Raw genomic sequence first — 18,623 nt, 5'->3', positions numbered from 1 at the left:
AGTTGCATGTAAAGTCAAAATTGCATATAGTCCGTCTTGGCTGTGAGTCCTGGAAGACCTGCTCCCTGCACCTTGCAGGCCTTTTCCCCTTGGCCTGGGAAGGTGGGTCCGGACTGACTCCAACTACAAAAGCAGCTGAATCAACTCTTGGCCTGAAGTATTGTTTAGGGGGCTGTGTGTGGAGGGGGCGAGGGTTGCTTTTATTGATATTAATTTTTGTATCTTTTTTTAGATCTCACTATGATTCATGTGGAAATTGTTCAATTTGGCTGTTTGTTTTTTGAAGTTTTGTTTATTGTTTATGACTGTAATTTTGTTATGTTGTGATTTTGGGGTTTTTTCATGTTGTAAGCCGCCTTGAACATGGTTTCAACTATCAAAAAGCAGCATACAAATAAAATTATGTATGTACGTAGGTACTCAAAACAACCACTTGGAAGCGCAACTGTGCAAGTAATCTTACCTCCCGGACTCAGCATGCCAAAAAGGTCTTGTCTCCCTCAAGCAAAAAATAGAGCTTTTAAGCTCTCCCCCTTACATGAGTTTAATTTGTGCAATTTCAGCCGGCTTGCTGGCAGCACGTAAAGCTGAAATTACACATGCATGAGTTGCAAATTGACAGCATTTTACTTTATTTTAAAAAAACTAAAACACTCTCTCAGTTTAGCCTGTGCAAATGCTTCATCTGCATATTGAGGGGAGAAAAGCATGCCTCCTGGCGCCAACTTTTTTTAAAAAAAAGGTATTTTATTGCTTTTTTTACATATAACAATTAATTCAACAAAGCTTATAAACTTGATCCGATACCTGCCAGTTATATCTCCAGTGCCCACTTTGGGAACTTATTATTATTATTATTATTATTATTATTATTATTATTATTATTCAAATTTGTATATTGCCCTCCATGCAAAGATCACAGGATAGTTAACAACATAAAAATAGAAAACGAGAACAAAACATACATATTAAAACAAAACCGGTGCTCTATACGTTCTTTCTACTTATTGTCCCAGTCCTGAAGAATCTGAAAATTGCCAAATGTTTCTGCTTACTTCTTTCTCGGACAAACAGAAGATTAAGATTTCCAGCTCTAACAATGTGACGGTCCCAAAGGTAGGGACTGAAATTCACAGCACTCTGTGGTCTGCAAATGAGTGCCCTGCCAGCGAGAGGGTTTGGGTGTGGCAACTTGTACATCTCCTGGCGTAAAATGGCGAGATGCAAATACAGTGGATGCTCGGGTTGCGAACATGATCCGTACGGGAGGCACGTTAGCAACCCGCAGCGTTCGCAACCCACAGTGCCGTGTCTGCGCATGTGCGAGTCGTGATTCGGCGCTTCTGCGCATGCGCCAAAACCCGGATGTAACCTGTTCCAGTACAGTGGTGCCCCGCAAGACGAATGCCTCGCAAGACGGAAAACCCGCTAGACGAAAGGGTTTTCTGTTTTTGAGTTGCTTCGCAAGACGATTTTCCCTATGGGCTTGCTTCGCAAGACGAAACGTCTTACTAGTCTTGCAATTTCCCCCCCGCTTCCCCCCCTTTTTCTAAGCTGCTAAGCCGCTAATAGCCTTTTAGCAGCTAAGCCGCTAAGCCTTTAATAGCCGCTAAGCCGCTAAGCCGCTAATAGCGCTAATCCGCTAAGCCGCTAATAGGGTTGCTTCGCAAGACGAAAAAACCGCTAGACGAAGAGAATCACAGAACGGATTATTTTCGTCTTGCGAGGCACCACTGTACTTCTGGGTTCGGCGCGGTGCACAACCCGAAAACACGCAACCTGAAGCATCTGTAACCCAAGGTATGACTGTACATCAGTGAATGGGCACCTACCGGCAGATGTAACTGAGGAGGTTGTAATTGTCCCGAGGCAGAAGAGACAGCTGCTTCACTAGCTGACGATGACCCTAGAAGAAGATAAGGCTGGGTTTTCAGTTGTCACAAGCATTTATCCCTAGCACAAAATAACACTGTCATTTCATAGAACCGTAGACTTGGAAGGGGACACAAAGGCCCATCTAGTCCAGCCGCCTGCAATGCAGGAATCACAGCTAAAGGATCCCGAACAGATGACCACCAAACCTCCATTTAAAAACCTTCTGAGGAAGTCTTTTTCAATATCCAAAGCTCTTATCCTTGCACTTCTCCCAGGCCTACAAAGCATCGGTTCAAGTGCTTTTGCTTTTGTCCCACTGCTTTGTCCCAGAAAACCCGCTTTTGGGCAGTAAATTGGAGCAAACATTGGTCCAGAGAAAACTCGAGATTCAGCGGTAAACAGCGGGTTTGGGGTGCAGCAGAGCAAGCAAAAATGTGGTGAGCCCTAAGTCTTTGAACGCAATCAACATACATGGTTTTCCTTATGCCAATAGCAGCTGGGCAGGGGAAAGCCTGAGCAGCTTCAGGGGGGCCATGGTCAAAAGAGTAGCTCTCTTTTTCTCCTTGCTAATGCACTGGCGGGACGTGGGTGGCGCTGTGGGTAAAAGCCTCAGCGCCTAGGACTTGCCGATCGAAAGGTCGGCGGTTCGAATCCCCGCGGCGGGGTGCGCTCCCGCTGCTACCGGTCCCAGCGCCTGCCAACCTAGCAGTTCGAAAGCACCCCCAGGTGCAAGTAGATAAATAGGGACCGCTTACCAGCGGGAAGGTAAACGGCGTTCCGTGTGCTGCGCTGGCTCGCCAGATGCAGCTTTGTCATGCTGGCCACGTGACCAGGAAGTGTCTGCGGACAGCGCTGGCCCCCGGCCTCTTGAGTGAGATGGGCGCACAACCCCAGAGTCTGTCAAGACTGGCCCGTACGGGCAGGGGTACCTTTACCTTTATAATGCACTGGCAAGAATCTCAGAAAGCGCTGTTTGCATTTCAATGGGAGGCTTCATTGGCTTCAACAGGAACTTCCTGTGACATGCAAAGAGCAGCTTTGGAGGTGCAATTTTTGTGAGGACTGTGGGAGGGAGAGAAAGCGAATACAGTCGTACCTTGGATCCCGAACACCTTGCGAGTCCAACGTTTTGGCTCCCGAACGCCACAAACCTGGAAGTGAGTGTTCAGGTTTGTGAACGTTCTTTGGAACCCGAACGTCTGACGGGGCTTCCGCAGCTTCTGATTGGCTGTAGGAGATTCCTGCAGCCAATCGGAAGCCGCGCCTTGGTTTCTGAACTTCCGGAATGGATTCCGTTCGACTTCTGAGGTACCACTGTACTGCCCTTGGAGGTGCGTCCCAAGGCAGCTCAGGCTGTTTACATAACCCATAGAATAAGTGTGCACATTCACTGCGTCCTGGAAAGTAACATGAGAATACTGACAAGAGGTGCGTTATTCCGAACCTTTGCCTGATCGGCCGTCAGAAGCTGGCCGCACAAGAGGAAATCCTCGTACTGTGTCCAAGGTATGGCAGGCTCAGGGAGTTCCCTGAGGTAGAGTTTAAGCAGAGAAGCCACCGTGTGCACGTCTGTGTCTCTGCAAAATAAGGAAAGGAGATAGAGAGGCATGCAAAAGACCTTGCTACTGGCAGGAGCAGACCCCACAAACAGGGCTGGGAAAATGGGGACATGTCATACCCAGGCAACTCTAGGTTTCACTTCAAAAGTAGGGCATAATTCAGCACCCAAATAGAACACCGTATCAAAATACTTTTATTCCAGCATTTCTCTGAAGGCATGCATGTGAGCCTAAAGCAGGGGTAGGCAAACTAAGGCCCGGGGGCAGGATGAGGCCCAATCGCCTTCTCAATCCGGCCTGCGGATGGTCCAGGAATCAGTGTGTTTTTACGTGAGTCGAATGTGTCCTTTTATTTAAAATGCATCTCTGGGTTATTTGTGGGGCATAGGAATTCATCCCCCCCCGCCCCCCCAAAAAATGGTCTGGCCCACCACATGGTCTGAGGGACAGTGGACCAGCCCACGGCTGAAAAAGGTTGCTGACCCCTGGCCTAAAGTGTGGGGAGAATGTGGGGTGTGAAATCCCAGAACTGGCAGCCTTGGATTCCCTTGAGAAATACGCCACCTACTGGTCAAAGGATGGCCTCTCTCCCGCGTCAAAGGCATCCCGCAACTCTTTCACCAGGTTGTCCTGGCCAGGAAGTCGGAAGATGCCCTCTTCGTTCAGGCCGTGCTTCCTGATGAACTCGGCACATTTCTCAACCAAGATGGGGACCTGATGCTTCCCAAATTTCTGCTCATACACCATGGTCTCCACCAGCTGTTGGCCAAAAACCACTGGGGGCGGGGGGAGAGAAGAAGACACAAAAGAAAGATAGGTTCTCACAATGTCCTGTTCTGGAACCAGCCCACTTAATCCTCAGTTCTGTTTCTGCATCCCTGCCCAGATTTTACTGACTACAAGTCCCATCAGCCATATGATGCTGGTCTGATGGGAGCAGGGATGGGTTGATGGGAGTTGTAATCCAAAATTGGGAACAGTGGGTCTCAACCTTTTTCAGACCACTGCCCCCTTGTTTCCATAAATTCACCCCCAGTGCCCCCCGACCCCATACTACACCCTATAAAAAGCATCATTCAGAACAGTGGTTTACACAACCCACTAAGGCACCAGGTTGGGGCAAGTCTGACGCAGATCATCCTTAACTGAAATTCTGTGGAACTCAAAATACAGAAGTGCAAATGATGAAACAACAAAGTACTTTTGCATTTTTAAAAATATGAGAGTACAAATGATGAAATAACACAAACAAACCTTACTACCTACTACAACAGCCTTTCAATGTGGGCTCCTCTCATCCCCCTGTGATAGATGAGAGGGGGAAGAGTAGTAGCTTTTCTAAGACCACCTACTGAGTATTGCAGAGGTGAGATTTGAATTAGAGACTTCCTTGACTCGCAGCTCAGCCATTCCTGCCAATTTTATTTCACACTTTAGAGACAAAAGCTTTTCTGTGGCTCTTGGCATTTGGCAAGTCAGGTCCTGCTGTATAACACACAGAGAGCAGTGGCGGACTTTGGGCTTTAAAATTTCAGCAGCGCTCTGTGCAACACCAAAATTCAGGCCCCCCACCCCCTGCCTTCCATTGATGGTCATTGTTGCAGTGTCCCCTGCAACACCCTTCCAGCTCAGTGCACAGGGCGGGCAAACCGGTTGCGCTCTCCTAAATCCTCCTCTTCAGAGAGCTCCTGGTGCATTTGTGGGCACTGCTGCTGCACCAGTCAAAACGAAGCCCACTTTGTGGCAGCTTGCACTGCGCATGGAATTTCTAAGAGGCTGGAATTTAAGGAGGCAGAAGTACCTTTCCTGTGGGCCATGGACTGCTGCTGCTGCTGCTGCTTCTTCCTGTACTCCCAGCAAAAGAACATCTCCAGGTCTGGAAAGCAAAAACCCAACTCCCAGCCCTTCATCGGGAGTCCAGGCAGGAAGAGGATGGCAGAGAAGTCCAAGTTCCAACCAGAAAGGGACTTCAGAACTTGCTTCTACGCCTTTAGACAGGCTCCTGTTCTCATCCTTGCTTCCAGATTCTGAAGGAAATCCTGGAGTCTCTTCCCTTTCCAAATCAGCCCAGCATCCACACATCCTTCTTCCCAGGAACGTCGAGAGGGGCAAGGATCTGACAAAGAGCTCTTTGGCTTTTAGAAAACCATCATAAACCTGTCATTGTACGTAGTAAACGGGTGCTTCCTTCCATTACTCCTGCCTATGACTTCCTTCACTCAGGCGGAAGCTGCCCTCTCCACATCACGGCTCCCTTCTTTGCAGCAAAAGAAAGAGGCAGTCATTTCCCTCCAAAACGGCGCCACGATTCAGCGCTAGTCAGTCTGGGGCCTGGGATCACATCTCGCCTTCTGCCTTGAAATTACGGCACAGCCTTCGAAAGGGAGGGCGTCCGCAGCCTGCCTCCCCCGGTTGTTACGAGGCCAAAGACTAAAGCACTTTGAAAAATCAATATGCTCCGTGGATGATCGAGCAGGAGCCCAAAGTCTCTCCGACAGGAATACGGCTGTGTCAGTGATGACGCTGCCCATGTCAGAGTCAGGGCTCTGAAGCCTGCAGCCGAGTCAAGGTCTACAATGACGAGTGGCTAACAGACGGGCTCTGAATGGGCTCTTCATGAGGTGGCCTGGGGAAGCCCAGCCATCTGCCAGTAACAGGCGCAAGCGTCTCTGGGTCCTCGTCACATCAAGGCCTCCTTGTCTTCACCACTAAGGTGGCCTCTTGTTGCCAAGGCCAAACTAATTACAAAATTATGCATGCTTTCTTTGCATACCACCACAGAGGCAGTTTGTTGGAAATATGGCGTATAAATAATATGCATATTTGTTTTATTTATTTGCTGAGTTTCTGTCCCACTTTTTTCCCTCCAAGGTTGTTCTTGTCTTCGTGTAATCCCAACAAGCCTGTAAGGTAGGTTAGGCTGAGAGGCAGGGTCACCCAGCGAGCGTCATTGCCAAGTGGGGATTTGAACGCAGGACTCCCAGTTCTTAGTCCAACACTAACCCCTACATTTGCTTACACCCACCCCAGGAACATTCAACTGGCAGTCAGGGGATAATATGGATCTTCCACACCCATTTTCCAGCACCCTAAGGTAAAAGGTAAAGGACCCTTGGATGGTTAAGTCCAGTCAAAGGCGACTATGGGGTTGCAGTGCTCATCTCGCTTTCAGGCCGAGGGAGCTAGTGTTTGTCCACAGACAGCTTTCTAGGTCATGCTGCCAGCAGGACTAAACCGCTTCTGGCGCAACGGGACACTGTGATGGAAGCCAGAGCACATGGAAACACCATTTACCTTCCCACTGCAGCAGTACCTATTTATCTACTTGCATTGGTGTGCTTTCAAACTGCTAGGTTGGCAGGAGCTGGGACCGAGCAAAGGGAGCTCACCCAGTCGCAGGGATTCGAACTGCCGGCCTACTGATCGGCAAGCCCAAGAGGCTCAGTGGTTTAGACCACAGCGCCACCCACACCCTTAGTGCCAAAAGCACCTTGCTCACACCTGGCTCTTCAGCATGCACGTATGCTTTTAGGACTCATCTGATTTTTAAGATTGCAAATTGTTTTCAATTGTTTATAATACAGTGGCACCTCAGGTTACATACGCTTCAGGTTACAGACTCTGCTAACCCAGAAACAGTACCTCAGGTTAAGAACTTTGCTTCAGGATGAGAACAGAAATCGGGCTCCAGTGGCGCAGCAGCAGCAGGAGGCCGCATTAGCTAAAGTGGTGCTTCAGGTTAAGAACAGTTTCAGGTTAAGAATGGACCTCCAGAATGAATTAAGTTCTTAACCCAAGGTAGCACTGTATTGTGTTTTAATGATGCCACCCACTCTGGGATCTTGGGGTGAAGGGTGGGTAATGAATAGCAGAACAACAACTTGTGCATTGCTGAGGCTCGCTACAACACAGCTCTCACAAAGCTGCAACCCCACAGCTCTCTCACATCCTCAGAGTTTCAGCAAGATGAAAAGCTAAAAGGTGGGAATGTCTCTTGCCCTACTGAAATGGATGGAAAGTACATTAAATGGTGGTTAGGCCAACAGCATGTTGATACAAAAGAGCTTTGCATCCCCCTTTACCTCCTAAGGGAGACCCCACCATGCGGCGGAGGGATTTCACCCAGTCCTCCATGTCAGACTGGGAACTGGCCATCAGCACGTAAGAGTCTTGTCCCACACGATTCTGGTCTCCCGAGACGCCTGCGTGGGGGTGGAAAAAAAGCAAGTTACTCTTCCTAAAAAGTGGAGAAACCACTGCAGATGGAGTTCTCTCCCTACTAATATCTTTCCCCAACAGGCTTTTGCCTGTAAAATATGGCAGCGACTCAAAGGAGCAGTGTTTCCCCAGGGCTGAATCCAAAAAGGGCACTTAAAATCAACATTTATTCAGAGCTAGCTTTAAAAAAATAAAATAAAAAATGAGGAAACAGCAGTTCTGGCCACTCCCTGCTTTGTTCCAAAAAGCTCCTCCCCAGTGTGCGCTAAAGGTAAAGGTAAAGGGACCCCTGACCATTAGGTCCAGTCGCGGACGACTCTGGGGTCCCTTTACCTTTTTACTGCATCAGACCAACACGGCTACCTACCTGAATCTGAAATTGCCATGCCATTGAGGGCTGCTCACCTTGGATGATCTCAAAGATAAATCTCCCCACTTCGTCAGAGCCCGTGGCTGCCACCTCCCTGATGGAGCTTCCATGAAGGCGTATCGATCCCTGAAACCAGAAACAGCAGCAAGTGTGAAACATAAAGCAATATTTTATGATTTGTAAATTAAGTGAGTATATAGGATTGGCAAAATTAACTTCAATTATAAGATAGCAATCAAATCAAAAGTTAAGAAAGGAGTGGAAGTATTTTGAAGATTATATGCCAAAATATTGTTCTAAAAATGGCATGTTAATAGGCTTAGAATAAACAATGTAAGCAACAACAAAAGAAAGAAAGAAAGAAAAATCAGAATTTAACAAAAATAATTTATTATAGAATGCAAGGGGGGAAAGGTAGAAAGAAATATACAGAAGTCGAATTGCTGTGGAGGGAAGTAGAGGGTGGGTGATGAGTTTTATAATTAAGTGTATAATTATGCAACTGTTGTAATTTAGATAATTATATTTGATGTGAGGGAATCATTGGGAATTTTGGTTATTATGCATATATGTTAAGTTTCAATAAAGATCTTTGAAAACAAAAAAGCAATATTTTATTATTGACAGTTGAATGGACTCCCTAGGAAGGTGGTGGACTCTTCTTTGCTGAAAATTTCTAAAACAGAGTTTGGGTGGCCAGGCCTGTCACTGATTCTTCAGCTGTGATTCCAGCACTGAAGGAGCGTCTCCACCCCCATTGTTCTGCCCGGACGCTGAGGTCCAGTTCCGAGGGCCTTCTGGCGGTTCCCTCATTGCGAGAAGCAAAGCTACAGGGAACCAGGCAGAGGGCCTTTTCGGTAGTGGCGCCCGCCCTGTGGAACGCCCTCCCATCAGATGTCAAAGCGATAAATAACTACCTGACATTCAGAAGACATCTTAAGGCAGCCCTGTTCAGGGAAGTTTTTAATGTATGATATTTTAGTGTTTTTTGGTTTCTATGGAAGCCGCCCAGAGTGGCTGGGGAAACCAGTGGCTGGGGGTACAAATAATAAATTATTATTATTATTATTATTATTATTATTATTATTATTATTATTATTATTATTATTACTATTATTAGACTAGATGGCCCTTAGGGTCCCTTCCCAATCTACGATTCTATGATTCTATTACTCCCCACTCCCCCATCCAGAAAGGAACAGAACATCAGTCCCTGTTTTTTGCAAGGGGGAAATATTTTTGGGAAACTGGGTGGCGGGGGGGGGGGGGCAGGCAGGGTGGAATTTCAGCCCTGCCCCAATGAAAGGAGACACAGCCTTTTCTTCATGTCAAAGGAAGAGCTCAGATGACAACATCATGAGTCAGTCACGAGGAAAAGGCAGATGATTTGAGCCAAACTGGTAGCAAGGGCTGCCTTGGGTGTTTTCATGGTTACTCAACTGTATTGCACCTAAATTTTTTTTTTTAAAGGTGCAAAGTCTTTTTATCGTGAAGATTGCACATCATCGCCAGATAACTCGTGGGTGTGACAGATTAAGTGTGTGGGCTTGCAGGGTCTTTTCCTGCCACAGGAAGCATTGTGGCAGAAGTCAAAGGCAGGAGGAGGTTGAAGCAGACGTGTGGGTGGAGCGAGACCCAGGATGGATCTGTGCAAATGGGAAGTGAAATCAGAAGAGAGGAACTATAGTGGTGGGGGCAGAGAAGCCGTGCAGCTTCGAGCAGATGAGACTGCTGTTAACAGAGAAATCTGAGGGCTCCCTTGGACAAAGAACAAGGACACCAGCCAGGAATACCAGAGCAAAACAGAAGCCAGTAGGCTTGGTCTTTATTGAAGACTGTCGTGACCGGACTCCCACCTGCCACAAGGTGGAACAAGATGGAAGCCCCGAACAAAGGAGCCCCCAAGCTTTTATTAGCTGCTAATCCCCATGTTATACCCCCCCCCCCCCAAACTACATCACTAATACATCATGAAAGGGGAGGTCTGGTGGCAGTAATCTGAGCATCCTGGACCCTGCCCCATGGTTCCCCTTGCCCTCCACCAAACACCCATGGAGTGTAACAAAAGAGATATCTACATTTCCCTGTTTCCCAGCCAAGTTAATCACACCCTTTTGTCTTCATCTGGGTTTCTTATTTCTGGAATGGCTACCTGTCTGGCACTCAGGTATCAGGATGCCAGGGATTATCACTCAGGCAGAGGGGCTGCTGAGTAGCTGAGCTCACATGTCTATATGAATTTCTAAAGTTTCCCCAGTGAGCCAGTACAGTGGTACCTCAGCTTAAGTACTTAATTCGTTCCGGAGGTCCGTACTTAACCTGAAACTGTTCTTAACCTGAAGCACCACTTTAGCTAATGGGGCCTCCTCCTGCTGCTGCGCCGCCAGAGCCCAATTTCTGTTCTCATCCTGAAGCAAAGTTCTTAACCTGAAGCACTATTTCTGGGTTAGCAGAGTCTGTAACCTGAAGCATATGTAACCTGAAGCGTATATAACCTGAGGTACCACTGTACATAGATACATTTATCAGTGAATTCTTACATTTGGTATCGTGCAACAAAGGCCCTTTGAATAGATAGGAAGAAACTGTGATGAAGTGTTTTGTGAGGACAAATCATAAAAGTCACAAAAGCGATGGTGCTGATTTTGGTAGTGGGCTGCATGTGCATGATATCTGCTGGAGGGGCAACCCCCCCCCCCCGACCTATACATAAATTCCTGCAACACTGCCAACTGTTTAACCAGCCTCTGCTCCTGCGCCTTTGATGGCAGTTCGTCTCCACCACAATATGAATGCTTCTTCCTGCATAGCAGGGGGCTGGACTAGATGACTCTCAGGGCTCCCTTCCAGCTCTACAGTTCTGTGATTCTAGGTGACTCTACCTACTGATCTCTGCAGATTTTGACCTGCTGCTCGAAGCACAGGATCCAGGCTCATGTTTCTCTATTTTAGCAGGTCTTGATTTGTTTGGGGCACATAGTTTATTATAAGTTTATTATAAGTACCCCTAGCGAAGAGTTTCTTGAGCAGGGGCTGACAAGATCACTGCCAATGAATGAGGGCCTTTAGAGGTACCATATTTTTTCCTCTATAAGACTCACTTTTTCCCTCCTAAAAAGTAAGGGGAAACATGTGTGCGTCTTATGGAGTGAATGCAGGCTGCACAGCTATCGCAGAAGCCAGAACAGCAAGAGGGATTGCTGCTTTCACTGCACACTGAGATTCAGAATATTTTTTTTCTTGTTTTCCTCCTCCAAAAACTAGGTGCGTCTTATGGTCTGGTGCGTCTTATAGAGCGAAAAATACGGTAATTTGGTCTGGGGTGGGAGCAGGCATGTCCAAAGTCCGTTTTGGGGGCTTAATCCAGCTCTCGCCAGTCAGTTTATTCCATTTAATTTCCTGGGATAAAATCCTAAAAAAACCTCAACAACTTTGTAAAAAAAGGTCAACAACTTTGATTGGCCCTTTGGTTGGCCCCCACGGCCCTTCACTTCATCAGATCTGCCCCCCTTTGAAAAAAGTTTGGACACCACTGGAAAGACCTTTTCCCCACCCCCAGCAGAAAAAGTGTGCAGAAAAGTAAGAATAAAAGAACTGTCTTCGTGAGCCAGAGCAAAGTGCATCATTCTAGCCCCTCATTTTGTGGTCAGCCCGCTGCCCCTGAGAAGCAGCGGCAGAGGCATAAAGGCAACAGTGACCTTCTCCCGCTCTTTGTGCCCAGCATCTAAAACTCAGAGATAGACTTCTCTTGAAGATGGAGGTTCTATTCAGGAGCCCTTTGAAAAGACTTGTCCTGTGTGAATTTCACTCATGCCATTCAACATTTGCCCAAGGCTAAAGCTTGTGGAAGTGAGCTTCCCAGTGGTAGAATCCACTGAAGGGGGTGGCTCAAATTCTACCCTTCTGAAAAAGAAAGGGAAAATTGCCTCTCCAGGAAGCGTATCATTTTGCAAACATTCTACAAATGTTTTCTAGCAAACTTTCTGGTGACGGTGTCACAAAATCTGACTTTGTGAATCTTAATCTACATCATGAAAGAAGAAGAATTTATAGTCCACCAGTGTAATACCAGCTGCTCTGTGAAATGGGGAAGGAAGCTGGGTATATATTTAGCTTATGACGCCGGCAACTTGTTCAGCGCTTAAAACATGAAAATGCCACCAAGGCTGTGTACACATTGCCAGCTAGAAATGCAGCTGTGTCATCGATCTTCTCAATTCAGATTGAAGCTGGTTTGGGGGGGAAATGTATCAAAATGCAGTTTTCCATAAGCAACAACAGGATAGATATGGGTTGTGGCCAACTACCAACGTCAGCAGTGGGATGCAACTAGATGCAGAGGAAACCAGCAAGGCCTTATATTGGATAACATTACCAAAGAAGTTGAAAGCTCAGAATCTGGTTCACACTTTATGCAAGCTGCAGGACAGTGAGATCTGCGTAAGCAAGGAGGTGCCTCCACAAGCCCTGCCCCAGCCCCTCCCCACAGCCAGGAGAAGGACCCCCAGCTCCCCCCACCCTTTTGCCCACTTTCCCTGAATCTTAGTTTGTCATATTGTCCAGAGCACGAATCATGGTTTTTAGGAAACAGTGGTTGGTTTCAAAAGAAGGCTACATCAAACCATGGTTTGCCCATCTCCCCTGCCCTTCTCACATCTGCACTACAGGGGCAAAAAAAGAGCCCCCTGCTACCCTTTGGATTTTGCCCCTGCAAGATTCCTCCCCATACAAGCTAGCAGAGAAAAGCAGCTCCACTAGCTTGCAGGTGGGGCAGAAGAGAACTTGCAGGAGTCAACCCAGAATCGCTTCTCCGGCTTGGATTTCAATCTGAGCCAGGGAAGAATTTGGGGGCTGCTCCACCTTGCCTTTCTCTTCTGAGGTGTGACAATATTATCAGCCCTTTCCCCCCCCCCCCCCAAGCTCACCTCACAAGAACTTCACTGACTTTGCTTCCGCAGCCTCTCCTGCCACCAGGGCCGGCCCACTCATGGGGCTCTGTGAGGCAGTTGCCTCAGGCGGCAGGCTCAGGACAGTAGGTAGGGCCAGCAGTTCTGGGGGCCTCAAGGGCGCCACCTCCTGTGCTTGTCGCCCACTGCCCCACCACCTGCTCTTCTCCAGCTTCCTTTTTCCTCCACCTTCAGAGCACCGGGGGTTCCCCTGGCCATTTTCAGTCACCTCAGGTGGCTGTTGGGCCTCAGGTGGCAGAACATCCTGGGCCAGTTCTGCCTGAGACTGCGCTCTTTCCCCCTGGCCCACGGAGAGCCCGGACCACCAGGGCGATCCCTCTGGACCCTCTTCCTGAACAGTACCTGGGGCTTGAGGTCCTCTTCATCCTTGTAGTAATACAGGTGCTGCCCTTTCAGGACAAAGTACCTCTGCTGCCAGTTCTTGACGATGGAGCGCTGCTTCTTCAGCCAGCCGGCCTTCAGGGGCCGCTCCAGAAGGTTGGGAGGATGGGGCCAGCTCCCCGAGCCCTTCGGGTCGACGGCCATCATGCTCTGGGAGCGGACTGGGGGAGAAGCAAGAGGCAGTGAGCTGGAGCAGGGGGAACACCCACACACACCCCAGAGCAAAGCGTTTCTGGCCCAGAAGTGGCTCAGGCCCGTCAGGGAGGAAAATCCACCATTGCACCGACGAAGCAAAGAGCAGAGGAGTGAGTCCAAGGAGATATTGCTGCCGAATGGCAGGGCTCGCGGCAGCCCGTAGCTTTGAGAAAGGAAGCCACCGCAGCTATTTGTTCAAATGGACTTCCTTTTTCCTGCGTGGGCGTTCGTCTTCACAAATGCAGGCAAGCAACCGAAAGAAGCTGCCAACCAGGACATCAGATTTTCTTATGAAATGCGGCTGTTCAGGAATGAGGGGGACCTGCCGGGGGCCTTCCTTGGCAGCCACCAAGAAAAATCAGGACAGGACATTTGTGTCCCGTGCCAGGAATGCCACACTGGGCAAAAGATTATTGCATTGCAAGGAGTTGGACCAGATGGCTCTCACGGCCGCTTCCAACTGCATGATTCTAAACCTAATCAGATGTTCAGAAAGTTGATGGGAGTTTTGACCTGTTTTTAGTCTACTGTTAATTTAACTTTTGAATGTTTAAAATTATTGTTGTTCATTCTTCTTATTGATAATTTGATTGTTTTGTCATTGGGGGTGTTAGAGGAGGAGGAATGTTCCTTCTGGGGGAGTTTGCACACTTTTGCCCCCCAGCTCTCACCTGTGACTCCTAAAAGCTGTCAGCGTGGGACAGCGGCCACACCCCAGGAAACAGCTCTCACCGGCCCACTAAACCAGGTGAGGGTAGCCAGTGGTCCTCAAACCCTCAGTGAGTTTGGGACGTGCCCCTGCATGTGCGGCAGATTGAGCGGATGAGACCAAGAGTGGGACCAATGGTCAGAAAGGTGGTTTCTGCATGTATGGTAGGAGGGCAATGAGTGGCAGGCGGGGCTCATCCCCCTGGGAAGGAAGCCCATTAGGAGAAGGAAAACTCTGGTCCTAAACCTCCACTGCTTTGCAGGATATCTTCAGGAGGAGAAAAGGCCAAGGAGTAAACCCTATACAAATCTGGAGTGGAGTCCTGAAATATACTTGGAGTCGAGAGTGGATTTCATGCTCTTTATTCAGCTCATAGTAGTGAGGAGGAATGGAAGTTCCCCCAGGATGTCTGCTTTATATACATTATCTACACAACGGGCCCCACGTGATTGGCTAATTCCGGGATTCTCCTGTAGGTCAATCAGGTTGCAGATTCACTTCCACCTGGAGCTGGATTGGGTGGCTCCTGCGGACCAATCAGACTGCTGCATTTTGGATCCTATTGTTCTAGGACCAATCAGACTGCTGCATTTTGGATCCTATTGTTCTAGGACCAATCAGACTGCTGCATTCTGGATCCTATTGTTCTAGGACCAATCAGACTGCTGCATTCTGGATCCTATTGTTCTAGGACCAATCAGACTGCTGCATTCTGGATCCTATTGTTCTAGGAGCAATCAGACTGCTGCATTCTGGATCCTATTCAACTCAGTACATACGGTAACAAGTCCCTAAGACGATTGGAAGGTGTCTTGTATGCCTCCTTTCAGCAACTCCTGTTGGTGCTGAATGTATTGCTCAACTTTCCTTTGGACCACACCAGTGAGGCTGAGAGTGGGGTCTTGCCCTCTGGGCAGAGCAAGATGGCTTGTGCCCCAGGGAGGTCACTTCAGTGCAGCTAACGCAGCAGTTTGGCTTCATCCCTAGAGACGCACTCCATTGTCTCTCAAGACAGACAGATGCTGACAACATACAACCTGAGCATAAGACTGAGGGGCTCACAGCATTCACACCCCAGATATTTCTTCTCCATTAGATGTAGCTTTGGATATAGCACTAGCAGGTCTCTGTGTCTCTGGCGGCCAGCCTTCTTCCAGCTCAGCTCACCCACACTCTCTCTGGCTATTGTTCTCCTTCCTAGCAGCTGTGGGTGCTTGTGGAGGGAAGACCCATCCAATTGTCTACAGGGCCCCATCACTTGGTTGTAGCATCTAACAAAGCAGTTTAACTTCACCCCCGGAGGTGCACTCCATTGTCTCTTGAGACAGACGGATGCCAACAACTTTTTAAAGCCATCTTGGCTGGTGGCCATGACAGCCTCCTATGGGAAATGGGGTGGGGTAGGCCTTTCTCTATCCACCTTCTCCATGCCATGCACAGTTTTTTTTAAATATTTCTGTTGTGTTGCCTGGATCTCCACCCAGGCAGTGCCAGATTTACGTAGAAGCTAAACAAGCTATAGTCTAGGGCCCCACTCTCTTGGGGGCCCCTTAAAAATTAAAGGGGAAAAAACCTGGATGTACATTTCCAAAATATAAGATTAAAAAAACCAGAATAAAATGGCTTTAGATACCTATTAGGTGCATAAATTTTATTATTATTATTATTATTATTATTATTATTATTATTATTATTATTATTTATACCCTGCCCTCCCCAGCCAAGACTGGGCTCAGGGCGACTAACACCAGGTATAAAAACAACTGAACTTAAAAACAAGATTAAAATGCAACATTAAGATGCAGCCTCATTTCAGAAGAAACTCAAATCAAAAACTTTTGGGGGATGAAAACGTCAAATAGCACATATTCAACACAAAAAACAGTGACAATTTGTTGTTGACAAAGGACAGCTGGACATAGAAAGGGCCCCATTACCTTCAGTAGCTTAGAGCCTCATCAGACCTAAATCTGGCCCTTCATTCCTCAAGTTTGCTGCCCCAAATCCCTTAGCAGGAGATGCAACAACAGCAACAGCCCTGTCAGGCTAAGGCTCCTCCCCAAAGTGTCAAGGGCTAAATTAGGCCGTTCAAATATTTGCTTCAGCAGAAACAGAGCAGCCATGCCATAAGGTGCAAAGTGGAAATGAAACTGATTTGAGTGTGACTCTGAAGCTGCTGAGAGATGAGCCAGAAACTAGGCAGACTCAACTGCCCAGGTCACGTGGGCTCTTGCTCAGATTCAGTACGGGGCCTGACTTGCTCTACAGGGCTGTTGTCACCAGGTAATGCATAGGACTCTCTCAAACTCCGTAAAGGTTAAGCATCATCATTAGCTAATGAGCTCCCTCTGCTGGAGGCTTGTGGATCAGGTTGTGGGTAAATGGAGAAGATGTGAATTCAACGCAGTGCAAACGCATCTTACACTGGGGTACTGTTCCAAGAAGGGTTCTGTGTATACATGGAAAGTGTGTACAGTGGTACTTCGGGTTACAGACGCTTCAGGTTACAGACTCCCCCATAGCTGTCAACCGTCCCTTATTTGGCGGGAAACTCCCTTATCCCAGCGCCGTGTCCCGCTGCTGTCCCTTATTGATGATGTCCCTTAAATTTCCCGGGTTTCAAAGGAAGCAGCTCCTCTCCCTCCCTCCCTCCCTGCCAGCTAGGGAGGAGGGAGGCTCCAACTGTGTTGCTTGGCTGCGTTGCTCACCCAATAAGGAGTCTAAGAACGACTGGGGGGGTGGAGCTCGCATGCCCTGTGCCGATCAAATCGGCCGCGTTGCCTGGGGACTCACCTTTGCTCAGCGCTTCCCAGGTAAGAGGTGACGGTGGTTTCCCTTGCTGCATCCCCTTTGCCGGTTTGCTGCGCTGTGGGAACCACCCCTTGAGGCTTCGTTTGGCTGCTGGCTGGGCTTTCTGCCTTTGGCTCGGAGGGGCTCAGAAGTTGAACATACCTGTGCCTGGAAAATCCCTTATTTTGGCTGCTGATCCCTTATTTTTGAGGCTGCTGGTCCCTTATTTTCAAATCTGTAAGTTGACAGCTATGGACTCCGCTAACCCAGAAATAGTACCTCCGGTTAAGAACTTTGCTTCAGGATGAGAACAGAAATCGCGCGGCGGCAGCAGGAGGCCCCATTAGCTAAAGTGGTACCTCATGTTAAGAACAGTTTCAGGTTAAGAACGGACCTCCAGAATGAATTAAGTTCTTAACCCGAGGTACCACTGTATACCTAAACCCTTGGAGCTGCCCCTGTGGTAAGGCGGGTGCAAGGAAGAGAGAGAATTAGGGATGGGGCACGCCATGGGGGCCAGGGCCTCAGCTGCCCTATAGCTGGGGGTGGGGGGAAGCAGCGGGTGGACATCATGGAGCTTGCGGGTGCCTGAGACGCGTGGCTCCGGCACGCTGCAGGCCCCACGATGAGTGCCACTCGCCATTTTGTCACCCCCTCAATGGGGACACCCAGGGCGGACCGTCCCCATCGCACCCCCTTGCTACGCCCCTGGCTGGAAACCACAGGAGGGGAGAGGGCTGTTGTGCTCAAATTCTGCTTGCGGTTTTCCCCATTGGGGCATCTGGTTGCGCACCATGAGAACCGGATGTTGGACTAGATGGGCCATTGGCCTGATGCTTCAGGCAACAACAACAACAACAACAACAACAATAATAATAATAATAATAATTTATTATTTAGACCCCGCCATCTGGCTGAGTTTCCCCAGCCACTCTGGGCGGCTCCCAATCAAGGGTTAAAAACAATACAGCATCAAATATTAAAAACTTCCCTAAACAGGGCTGCCTTCAGATGTCTTTTAAAGATAAGATAGCTGCTTATTTCCTTCACATCTGAAGGGAGGGTGTTCCCCAGGGCGGGCGCCACTACTGAGAAGACCCTCTGTCTGGTTCCCTGTAACCTCACTGATGTTCTTGGGGATATTGTTGACTCTTTTCTTTAAAAAAACATTTTTCCATGCTGGGAGCTGCCCAGAGTGCCTGGGGAAACCCAGCCAGATGGGCAGGGTATAAATGATAAAATTATGATGATGTTGATTTGAACTACAACTCCTATCAGCCCCAGCCGGCTCAACTTTAGAATGCTGGATCTGAAAAGAGTCATAGTCCCAATGTTTTGGAGGGCATGCAGTTGGAGGAGGTTGGCTTGGAAGGACCACGGATCAGACTCTATATGGGGCAGCTTCCAGAAATGGCATCTGAGCATAGCTGTCAACTTACAGATTTGAAAATAAGGGACCAGCAGCCTCGAAAATAAGGGACCAGCAGCCAAAATAAGGGATTTTAGTCAACCAGCTCCCGAGCCAAAGGCAAAAAGCCCAGCCAGCCCAGCAGCCAAAC

At 48.4% G+C, this 18,623-nt stretch overlaps 1 protein-coding gene across 2 annotated transcripts in view; it reads right to left on the bottom strand.

Moving 5' to 3' along the window:
- ARHGAP25 (Rho GTPase activating protein 25) overlaps positions 1–18,623 on the bottom strand; it is a 32,923-nt gene that overhangs the window by 7,744 nt on the left and 6,556 nt on the right. Inside the window, exons 2-7 of one of the 2 annotated variants that reach the window (XM_028741210.2) lie at positions 13,332–13,531; positions 8,058–8,148; positions 7,517–7,636; positions 4,003–4,210; positions 3,320–3,452; positions 1,833–1,906 (exon numbers count right to left, since the gene is read on the bottom strand). In XM_028741210.2, coding sequence (XP_028597043.2) covers positions 1,833–1,906; positions 3,320–3,452; positions 4,003–4,210; positions 7,517–7,636; positions 8,058–8,148; positions 13,332–13,531 — 826 coding nt within the window. Of the gene's footprint in view, positions 1–1,832; positions 1,907–3,319; positions 3,453–4,002; positions 4,211–5,235; positions 7,484–7,516; positions 7,637–8,057; positions 8,149–13,331; positions 13,532–18,623 lie in introns of those variants that run through there. The other variant, XM_077931206.1, reaches the window with a different exon arrangement.

Source organism: Podarcis muralis, chromosome 7, assembly GCF_964188315.1.
Source record: "Podarcis muralis chromosome 7, rPodMur119.hap1.1, whole genome shotgun sequence".
Classification (NCBI taxonomy): domain Eukaryota; kingdom Metazoa; phylum Chordata; class Lepidosauria; order Squamata; family Lacertidae; genus Podarcis; species Podarcis muralis.
The sequence above is the reverse complement of the archived record's forward strand: the minus strand, read 5'-3'. Positions and strand labels throughout refer to the sequence as shown.